Here is an 11,978-nt window from a genome sequence, read left to right as displayed (position 1 = left end):
AATGCTACTGACGCAGAATTACCCGAAGCATAGAGAAATATGCATATACGGGATAGGTAACCCCTTAGACTTATTTATATACTGTCGTAGGTAACCCATGATGAACCCATGGGTAACCGGGGTAACCCATAAAGATATGTACCTCCGCTAACGGCCGTTCCCAATATTCAATCTATCTCTGGTTTGACATAAAACCGATCGCAGCTAACATTGAATTGACATAAAATATATGTCTTTAATATCTAGTGTGAGCTATTCCTATCTCTAGTAGGGCAAAACCAGAGATAGATCAAATATTGGGAACGGCCGTAAGTATATTAACTTTATGGGAGGTCAGTGGGTAACCTGGGTTTCCGCTAGGTATATTAACTTTATGGGGTAACCATTATATATTAAGTCTATGGCGGAACCCGAAGCATAGACCTATAATATATACTAGCATTGTAGGTTTATGACCCGAAGCATACCCGAAGTATGTCTATTTTTCTCTATGAGTTTCTTTGGAGTTTCTACTACTTTATCAACTTTGACAAAACTTTGACAGAAGATTGAAGTAATGATTTTGAAGAAAATAATTTTGAGCCTTTTGATTTTTAGATTTTGCTATTGTGTTCAATATAACACAACCGATGTCTTCAACTACTGCTTACATCCAGACTGTTCGTTACCGAATCAGCACACATTATGTGTCACCAAGAATAGACAGAGCAGTAGACTTTTTGCTGCAGGTTTGACCTCTTGGATGAGGTATCAGCTCCTACTGCTTCACAACAAACATAGAGATAACATAGCTATGGGCCTAGAAGCTGGACAACCCAAAGCGACCAACATGCGCAAGATGTATTGGGACCACGAGCTCGAAGACATGGCAGAGGCTTGGGCGAGTCAGTGTCAGAAGCGGCACGACGAATGCAGGAACACGATTCGATTCAACGTGCTACAGAATATGGACGTGCGGCCTGTGGAGTCCGGAGTCACGGAGGCTCAGCTACTGGCTGATGCTGTGGGCTCCTGGTTCTCGGGTTCCAGGTCGTTACCCTCGGAACATGTACGGTTGTTTAGGCTGAGCAAGTGCGGGTCGCCCCGGGGCTGCAACAACCACTGGTACTCCGCGGCTACCTGGGCATCGACATGGCGAATCGGCTGCTCGCAGTCTCTTTGTACCATGAACGAGGATTCGTGTATCAGGTTTCCTAAGTCTCTTCGAAGGTCCTCACCGAGTAACACCACCAGAAAAAAGTCGAAGTCCCTACGCGGAACCAAATGCTACACAACAGCAAAGTCTACTATGCTAGATGAATTTAGCGCAGTTGTAATGGGTAGAAGCGGAAAGTCTCTTTTATATAGAGGTGCAATAGACGTCGCTGAGACAAGAAAACCTGAGGAGACGAAGATAGTGGCGTACACATTCTGTAATTACGGGCCAGCTGGCAACGTTGAGGGGTTCCCGATCTATGAAATCGGCACCACATGTAGCAATTGCCCGCAGGGAACAAAGTGTACGGACAAGACGCACCGTGGATTGTGTACGGTTGCAGGAGATCCAGATAGCAAAGTATAGATTTTTGAGAAATATATTTTCACAAAATGATAATTGTTTTTAGTGTGTGTTTACTTCGAACCTGTTAGTATATAATTAAGCTCAATTTGTTCCGGTGCGGAATGGAATAGCAGTGACTTATTATATATGACTTATTTCTTACTCCATAGTAATAACTCACAAATTAAAAACGAGATATAAATTAGACGCGTATCCTCCGCGGAGTCCTCGAGAACTTTCCGGTGTCAACCTCCCAGTGCGTATAACTTTACGCGCAGGAATTTCGGCGTTGTGGTTATAGCTATTCACATCCGGTATATTGTTTATTTTTCTTTATGCATAGGTATAATCGGTACATACATGTATAATATACATTGACATGAGAAACAGGGTCTTTGGTAAATACTAAATAGCATCATATTAATAGTATAAACTTTTTCAACTCCATAGATAATATAGAAATGAGCATTGACGCCAAAGACATTAATTTTAACATTGTCATATAAATCATTATGTCAAAATGTGTCTAGTTTCATAGTAATTTCTACACATTTTCTAGACAAATTTTAATCCTATCCAGAAAATAAGGGACCACAATGTTGTCGGCTGCAAAAGTGCGTATCCATGGGATGCAAGATGAGAATTGGGTGATTAAGGATAAAATCAACCAATATAGGGGACTCATCAAGTTATACGGTAAGATAAGAATGATAATAATATATTCCGTGAATATATTATGTAGATTGTAGAGCCATGTTTAAGTTAATTCTAGATAACTAAGAGTCCAAGACTGATAAATGAGGGTTCTGAGAAAGTAATGAAAAGTGCAAAAGGAAATTCCACCGGAGTCATGGGCGTACCCGGGGAGGCAAATTACCCAGGTTCTAGGCCAGGGGGGGGGGGGGGAATCAGATTTTTAATAAGCTAGGTGTTTATAAAGATTAAAAAATTAATAATTTTAGTTGTAAAAATATTGTATTGCAAATAAATGCCAAAAATTCGTTTTCTTAATTTTTATAGATAAAAGTACTAGATGATATACTTAGTAGGGACTTCAACATGATCCAGGGGGGTCACTTGCCCCCTCCTGCCACACCCACACCTCGGTACGCCCATGACCGGAGTTATTATAGTAGCCTATTTTCTTCCTTGTAGTCTAGTACTAACAATGTAGATGTTATTTAAATACTTTAAGCACAACGCTCTTTCTCTAGCAACTATTTTGTTTCCTTACTTCCAAAGGTTGTCTGGAAAAAATTGCTATTTAATAACAAGACCGCCTTTGTGTACTCGTCATTATATGTGTCTCTGTTGTGTGTGTGTTGTTATTGTAACTATGTGCACAATAAAGTATATTCTACTGTATTCTAAGTATTTGTACCTTTTATTAACATCAGTCAAGTAGCTTCGGAGTCTTATTCGAACAAAAAACTCAATCAAATTCACTTCTATTGGTAGAGTAGATAAACTTGACATGTCGCAGCATTATATCTTATGTTGAAAAATTAGTTCTTCTGACTTTACTTTCACACATAAAGTTAATATACCTAACGGAACCTATATACTTACCTATATTCCGTTAGGTATATTAACTTTATGCTTTCACATTTACCTCTAGAAAGAGATAGAAAAATCCACGAAGGCGATTTGGTGAGACAGAAGAAGCGATACTTTCGGGACATTCGTCAGCTGCGAAAGGACATCACAGACAAGCGTGGTGAACTCGCCGTGGCCGTATATGGAGACAAACAGTTCCTGAGAAACGCCTTCCAGGAGCACAGGAGACTGCAACTCACATACATGAATAGTCAGGCCGATGTAAGGCTTATTGATTTTTTCATACGTTCATCCATGATGCCGTAATATATTATAAGAACTAGATATTTGACCGAGCTTTGCTCGGTATTCGATAAAACACGAATTAAATGACGTTTTCTTAAAATGATTCCTAGCTAGATCGATTTATCGCCCTCGAAACCCCCTATATACTAAATCCGGGAGTTGTCAACTTTTTAAAAATAGTTTTAAGCGCTTCAGTTGTTTACAATAATACCTGTAAATTAATATTTTATTAATTATTATGTCCTATAATGAGTAAAAAATTATTTTAAATACTGTAAGTATTCAAAATGTCACAAAAACGCGGCATTATGGTCACGTGATGTGTGACGTCATCGTTCATGAAACAAAACAAGCGTAGACAGAGCAAAAGTGAGTTAAAGTGTTTAACCTAACAACTGTCAATTTTGTTTGACACTGAACGATGACGTCACTGCTTCAGATTAGTGTTTCCAATCACGTGACTTGCAGTTAAAAAATCCAATTTTTTTCAATGCAAAATAAAATAAATAAATAATTATTTTTTCGTTATTTGTATTGTTTTAGAGTTTTTATCAATAAATCTATAAAATTTAATAATTATTTCAAAATTTTAAACATACTGTCAATTCCCGGATTTCATGAAAATCGTTGGAGCCGATATATATAGATATATATGGAAATATTTACTAAATTGGTAAACTAATAATTATGATGCTGACCTAGGAATGTGCGATGTACATCGTACATCGTACAATATCGATTTATATTATTTTAAAGATTAAAGATATAAGATAATATATTATAATATATTATTATTCATATTATATTATTACTTATTTTATTCATTATCACGTGTTATAAATGCAAAAGTAACGTGTCACTCTGCGCGCGTCTTCGCGCCTAAACAATGAACGGATTTTGCTGAAACTTCATAATTCACATTTAGTCATTTAATATTTCGATAGGATAATATTAATAATATTATCAATTTATCACGTCGTTCTTTGACTATTTGATATTGGAATGTCGGAATCGGCTCCAACGATTTTCATGAAATTTAGTACTTATATAGGGGGTTTCGGGGGCGATAAATCGATCTAGCTAGGAATCATTTTTAGAAAATGTCTTTTTATTCGTGTTTTATCGATAATCGATAAACTGAAAAATATGACTCTTCCTGACTTCTATTGGCGAATAATAATACTATTTTGTGAGCAACTAATGGCTTTAACGACACAACAACAGCTAAAGCTATTCCAGCAGATGGCGTTGTTAAGTAACACGAAGCAATGAGTGTTTGTTATACCGAGCAAAGCTCGGTCATCCAGGTACTATGTATTATACTACACATAAGTATTATATATTTAAGATTATTATTAAGTATATAATATTATTATACACATCCATGACCCAGGATGCCAGGAATATTCAAAACTTTTTTTGGTTCCGTCGCGTCGGCCATTCGAGCCCACGACCCCCGGCTTGAGCTACCACTGAGCCACAGAGTTCGTAATAACTTGCATGTTGCATCTACCTGATGTAAAATTAAACTCGACAACACCAATTTCGGCCCAATCTATCTATCCGCTTAGTAGGTAATCGATTAGTTTGGTTTAAACTTTTACTATAGATACCAGTTTTAAATTTAAAACTAATAATACTCTAACGTCAGATTTTATATAGGTAAACATTTAATGATAATTAAACTTTAATTAAATAAAGATTTTGTCATGATAATGTTAAATAATATACGTGGGAGAGCCATGCTTCGACACGAATGGGCCAGCTCGACCGGAGAAATACCACCTTCTCACAGAAAACCGGTGTGAAACAGCGCTTGCGCTGTGTTTCGCCGAGTGAGTGAGTTTACCGGAGAGCCATTCCCCTACTCTATTCCCTTCCTTACCTACCCTTCCCATCCCTACCCTCCCCTACTATCCTATTCCCTCTTAAAAGGCCGGCAACGCACCTGCAGCTCTTCTGATGCTGCGAGTGTCCATGGGCGATGGTAGTTGCTTTCCAACAGATGACCCGTTTGCACGTTTGCCCCCTTATTTCATAAAAAAAAAATATTTTTCATGTAGCAAAGACTAGTAATATCACCAATATATTTTTAATTCTTTTTGCTATGCGGACCAACTCCGGTAAAATCCCCTTCGTCGCTTACAAAGGGTACGTTAGGTTTAAATGCACCGGTGTCCGATGTACGTGGAATGGCAAATTTAATCCTTATTACTACGAGAGTAAGCTCCCAAAGGTTTCTATTTCGGTGATACTAAAATACGAGGGTTTTGGACTAATTAGTACTTACCAAAACTGTTTCAACTTTCATGTTCCTGTGTAGCCTCGTAGGTTGTTAAACTTCGACCAGCGTTATTCGATTAGCTTATATTTTAAAGTTATTTTAGGCATATTATTATAAAAATAGGATTTAATTTTTTCTCAGGTACATCCATAAAAATATTTTTGGAACTAACATGATCTATCCTTTATAACGATCACTAGTACGCCACGTATTTTATAATTTGTTGTCTCTTAATGCTCTGAATATAACAATTTCCGCGAGCCTTTAAACTAATGATAGAAATGTTATCCATTTACAAAGGTTTCATCAAACAATGCGATATCTCTTTTCGTTTATTTTTACGATCTTATAGCGTTTAATTCCCTTATTATATTTAGTTTTGCTTTTTATGTACCTATAATGGATTTCCTACTAAAAATTACTCGCACAGAGCATGTTATGGAATTAAGTAATTAAATACTTTTAAGCTCTCGTTTTTACAAGACTTTTATCACATCCTACGGAGGGTAATGTACAGCTACTTAATGAAATGAATGCATTTGAAAAATTTCTTCGAAAGACGAGAGGTATTTTATAACCTTCCTTTATTTAACCTTACAAGGTCTGCTGACGTTGCAGTAACAAAGAAAGGGTCTTCGCTTTTAAATAATTTTCTGTTTGTGAAAATGTTTCAGAAAGTGTTAGAGAGCATTCATCAAGAAAACTTCAATAAACGAAAGCAATTGGACAGAATTCGATATTTGAAAAAGAAAAAAATGGAAAAGTTTAGACTGAGTCAGGTATGTAATGAAAAATTTTATTATTATTGATTTACTTTCAGTTCAATAATAATCACTATATATGAAATATTAATCTTTCAAAAGGAGAAAATAAATTAGAAGGACACAAAACATGTTATTATTATTGTAATATCTCTAACAAGTTATTAATCTTAACCGGCTTCTCTAAATAAGCAATAATACTAAGTATGTTAAGATTAATTTTATTCCAAATGTACCGTGTATTTGTCCTACAAAATTAGTTTTGAAATATTCTTCTAAAGGTTTTAAATCTCCTACTTTAAAACGCTTTAACACCCCTCGAGAGGAATTATATCTAGCGAGTTTTCGTTGAAACCTAGAGCTAGTTTTAGCCGAAGTAGGTATTTAAATTCACATCTGCAATAGCAAGTTTGTGAATGCTCTAGGAAATTCTAAATTAATAAAAATATACAAACATCAACATCGTCTAGGGCCATATTGTTTACTTTATCTAAAAATCTGTCAGGAATTTTTGAAGATAGCAAATCTAGAAGAATGATAGTTTATTTAATGGTCTGTATTCTGTAATAGTGTACAAACGAACGGCACTGATCAACGGCACTTTTCGACGGCAGCCATCGACAAGTGCCGTTCGTCTGTACATTTTTTAAATAAAATCAGAAGATCTATCTTTATATTAGTCTCATTTTTATTTATTTATTTATTTAAATCAGGCATCTTGGCCCATATTATATTATATTATATTATATTATACCTTATAGACTAACGTACATAACATATAAACTAAAGCTAACACTAAACACTAAACACTAAATTGTACATTTCATTGTACCATCGGGGAAATTGATTCTCATAAGCAGTTGACGGACCTATGTCATGTGGCTTATGACAATTCAATGTTAGCTGTGATCATAAAGTTAATATACCTAGCGGAATAGAGCAACAATCACGAGCTGTCGAACGAAACCGAAATTGGTTTTCATATATTATGTGTGAAAAATATGTATACGTATACACTTACACAAGCCTGATTGAACATGAATTCTATGAGATTAAATTGTCAACGTGCGGCACGTGCCGATAGGACGTCAAAAAAAGAGTGCTGCTGTCATGTATTACACGTCTCTTTTTACCACGCATTGTTACTGATAGTGACATCTCTCTTACTCAGGCCTTTGTTTCTCTATTCTGCTAGGTATATTAACTTTATGGCTGTGATCGGTCAGATGGGTTTGACGTAGGGAATGCAATACCGGGATACCGGGATCCCGAAATACCGGGATCCCGCATGTATTTTGCGGGACTAATCCCGTTCAAAAATTTTGCGGGATCCCGCGGGACTGGCGGGATTATAAGAAGCGTGATTCATACGTGTAACACTGCGCGAGGGGATGCGAGAACTGGCTACAGGCAGCCCACTAAACAATTTACAGTCAATTCACCTACATTTCATTTTAAATGATAATAATTGTACCAACCAGCTTGGAAGCTGAGCGAACTTTTTCAGCTGCTGGCTGCCTACTTTGTGTCGAATATTATATCAGGAGCCGTTTGGGAGGCGACAAAATTAATACATATAACTTTTATAAGCTTGGGCTGTATGTATGTAATGGAATCTTTTAGTACAATTTTCTCTATATTTCGAAAAAAATTTTTAATAAAAGATGAAAAGAAATAGGCATGGTTTTTAGTTTATTTTAACTATTATTATTATTACGTGGCCATTTCCAAAAAATGATTTGTTTTTTGTTTACATCTGAAGTCTGAAGTATTTAAAAACCCTTGTAAAAAAAGTGCCCAAAAAAGTTAGTTTCATTTGAATTCTAAGAATAAAACGGGGTCTATCAACTAAAGTCATTATAACCATTTATTTTGAAAGTTTAAGTCTACTCTGCGGGGTCCCGCAAATCGGGATCGGGATATGGTTCAGTCCCGCAAATACCGGGATTGAAATTATCTAGCGGGATTGCATTCCCTAGTTTGACGTAACGCGACCAAAATACTTAGGTCCCCCATCTGCCTAGGTATCAACTTCTCTGATAGTACAATGTATCTTCCTTTTTGATGTTGTAGTTGGAGTCAGATGAGTTGCGCGACCGGCTTTTGTTCGAGGTGGGCGGAAAACTACCCGCAGAGAAGAAAGAACAGGCCGTCGCCAATTACGTGCAACGAGCAAACATCAAAAAGAATGCAGCTCTAGCCATTAAAGTCATGTACAAGAAGATACTGGACATACTGAAAAAGGTAAAATATGGTGGGAGCCATTGCAATATAATACAGTATATATTTTGTCGCAGTCATCTAGTTTTATCTGCGTTTCGATTGAATGACTATAGTCTATAAAGCGCATTCATTGAATGACATCATTCAATTGAGTGACTCTGTCAAACGTTTTGAACAATCGTCAGTCGTCACTCAACGTCCAACTAGATAGCGATTTGTAACATAGCCCTTTGAAGAGAGCGGACATGAAATTAGTCAGGTAATTTAATGTAAGTATTTAATTTTTTTTCCACTGCGGCGCTAGCTGTAGTCACCAAAACAAATATGGCGTCAAACAGTTCGCATAGCCCATAGGTGATGAGGTGATGGCACTTTTAATTTAATGTTAAGTACGTTATTTTTAATAAAATAATATGACAGTGTGGATATACCTTTTAGTAGACGGCCAACGGCTACCTATAAAATTATAACATACCATTTATATATATATATATATATATATATATTATAAAATTATTACCTAAAGGACTACATACTTTTTTAGGGTTCCGTACCCAAAGGGTAAAAACGGGACCCTATTACTAAGACTTCGTTGGCTGTTCGTCTGTCTGTCCGTCTGTCAGTCTGGCTGTATCTCAAGAACTGCTATAGCTAGATTTGAAATAAATTTTGAAATTTTCACAGATTGTGTACTGTTGCCGCTTTAATAAGAAATACTGAAAACAAAATAAATTTTGGCACAGTTTTAGTTTATATGGTGAAGGAGTGCATCGAGCTAATATTATTCTGAAATCATGCATTTATCATACTTACATTTTTTTAACAAATAAAACATTTTGAATGACAAGCCTATAAAAAGCCAAAAAAATCACGTTTGTTGTATTATTTCATTTACTTACGTTTACGGTTTTCGCTCGCGTATTAATATAATACATATAATATGATAATATATATTTTTTTAATTCTCTCATATAAAAAACACTTTTTTCCAACTTTCGCTCTATATCGGTACGGAACCCTTCTTGCGCGAGTCCAGTTTGCACTTGGCCGATTATTCTTCATAGCGAACGCACTGGCATCCACTCGAAACGTACGAGCGAAATTTGTTCCGTTTGGAAACAAGTAAACGTGTGCGTCAGTTACTATTTTTTACTGATTCAATTTATTCGGATGTCTGACTACGAAAAACGTGTGTATGCGGCCAGCCTTAAGTCAAGTCGTTAAACATCATCATCTTGAGTCTTGATGAGTAGTTCTTAAGGGGGCGACTAACCCTAAAGTGTCGATTTTATAATTCATTTTTATACTTGAAAATAAGCCCCGGATTGTTTCATTTTCTAAAAATAGATACTACATTATATTTCCGAGCATTCGATTTGAGCAAAAACACGATATCTTAAAATTTTCTCGATAGAAAAAATCATAAAGATGCATCTAATTTTCACGAATTTTTCATTTATTGCCATAATCGTGCATTGAACTAAGTTAATATTTTAAGTTTTAACACAATTCAATTGAGAGATCGACCTAGCGGATTTTTAAAATGTTGTATATTTATCGAGTTATTGAGAAAAAACTAATTTGGCGATGAATCCGCGTCGTTCTTTTTCACCTGGTATATGAAAGACGGGCGTGAGTGTGAAGAGAGAAGGACGATGTTTGATTTTTGGGGCTTGTCGCCCTCTTAAGTAGTCATTCAATTAAATGGTGTCATTCAATGAATGCGCTAGTCATTCAATCGAATTGCAGATTAAGGCTGCGTTTCCACCAGAGGCCAGAGCTGAGCGGAGCTGTGCTGCGATAAATGTGTTTTTGAGAACCAATAGCATCACCGCGCTGAGCGATGTCATGGGCCATGGCAAAGTCATGTCAATGAAGCGATTCTATTGGTTTTCAAAAACACATTCCTCCAAAGTTCACAGCTCCGCTCAGCTCTGGTGGAAAGGCAGCCTAAATCAGATGTTTGCGACATATAAGGGCCTTTCCACACGACGTACTTTTTGCGCACTGTTGACGCGCGTTTCTGATGCGCGTTTTCATTGCGTTTTGGTAGATATAAAGCTTATAAAGTATCGGCTTCCTTGCGTTTGCTGAGCGTTCAGTTAGTTTGGAGGCCTATTAGAATTATTAAGGAAAATAATTATTAATTTGGTATCTCAATAAACATTTTCATTAATATTTATTATTATTTTACATTTGACCGTTCGAATAATAAAATATGGCTCCCAGTTATTTATATATATATACAGAAAAATTCTTAATTTAGTTAGGTACCTACTCTTCCATAGTATAATCACTATAATCTATTAAGTACTCGTAGGTATTATCAGGGAATTGATTCCTAGGCAGAGAGGGACCTACGTAGTTTGGTCGCGTTAAGTCAAACCCAGCCGACAGATCGCAATTCATAATAGACAATAGTGAATAGTCACATTGAATTGACATGACCGACCAATTGACGTTGGTCTATCAACTGGCAACTGCCTAAGACAGGGTTCTAAATGGCGGACGCATCCGGACCGCCCATTATGTGCGGACCAAGCATTTCCGAAAATAAACTAAGGTGAAAAATAAATTTCGGTCTCGAATTAGTGATGAACTCTCCAGGATTTAGGCCAAATTTCACCAACAACTGTTAAAGGTAATGCTTGAATTAGTCTCTCAGGGCCGCCGCTACCATATCGTCGTATCCTACGAATAAGGGCGCCCTGGTCACTATGGCTTTTTATTTTTATTGCAAAATCGAAATCAGCAGCTCATTATCTATAACCTTCAGTGTAAAAAATAGTAAAAAGTTAATTTTAATAACCAGTAAATTAAATTTTACAAAATGCCACATTTGCTAGCTCTTAAATTCCCCGGCAAAAAAAGCAACAAAGGCTTCAGTGACCGTTTTCTTGGAGCGCGTGAAAGGACGCGCGGGGCGGGGACGAGGCGCTCGCGCCACCACGCCCTTACTTCGCGAACTCACGTATGCGCCATTGCACTTTTTTTTGTTTAAATTACTTTGTGTTAACCGTAAAAAAAAAAAAAACCTAGAAAAAAGACACTATTGCGTCTGTGGCCTTTTTCCACGGAATCGTCTCTTAGCATTAGTATTAGTAAATCGTTTGCCCTAATGGCTTTTGTTGCCTTTTTCTATGTACGAAATTTATTTCTTTAATTTTTCTTTAGTTGAACAGTTAATATTGGAAAAATTATTACATGAATTTGCCTTTTATATACTAACCATTTCGAAAAGTATATAATTGAAAGCTTATAATGTTTTGTTTTAATTTTGTTAAAAAGCCGCAGTGAACTTTGTGGCTTTTTCCGCCGTATAGAAAAA

General features: G+C 36.3%; 2 protein-coding genes across 2 annotated transcripts in view; both read left to right on the top strand.

Annotated features, from left to right (window-relative positions):
- The first annotated feature begins 556 nt into the window (after positions 1-556).
- LOC121738755 (venom allergen 3 homolog) lies at positions 557-1,561 on the top strand. The gene has a single exon (XM_042130990.1). The coding sequence runs from the start codon at positions 557-559 to the stop codon at positions 1,559-1,561; it is 1,005 nt and encodes a 334-aa protein (XP_041986924.1).
- A 515-nt stretch (positions 1,562-2,076) lies between these two features.
- LOC121739282 (eukaryotic translation initiation factor 3 subunit A) overlaps positions 2,077-11,978 on the top strand; it is a 56,092-nt gene continuing 46,190 nt past the window's right edge. The window contains exons 1-4 of the mRNA XM_042131649.1: positions 2,077-2,236; positions 3,159-3,358; positions 6,341-6,445; positions 8,501-8,671. Of these exons, the coding sequence (XP_041987583.1) occupies positions 2,137-2,236; positions 3,159-3,358; positions 6,341-6,445; positions 8,501-8,671 (576 nt within the window). The 5' untranslated portion in view covers positions 2,077-2,136. The remainder of the gene's footprint in view (positions 2,237-3,158; positions 3,359-6,340; positions 6,446-8,500; positions 8,672-11,978) is intronic.

The sequence above is a fragment of the Aricia agestis genome, chromosome Z (assembly GCF_905147365.1).
Source record: "Aricia agestis chromosome Z, ilAriAges1.1, whole genome shotgun sequence".
NCBI lineage: Eukaryota > Metazoa > Arthropoda > Insecta > Lepidoptera > Lycaenidae > Aricia > Aricia agestis.
Note: the sequence above shows the minus strand (reverse complement) of the source record. Positions and strands in the feature narration are given on the sequence as shown.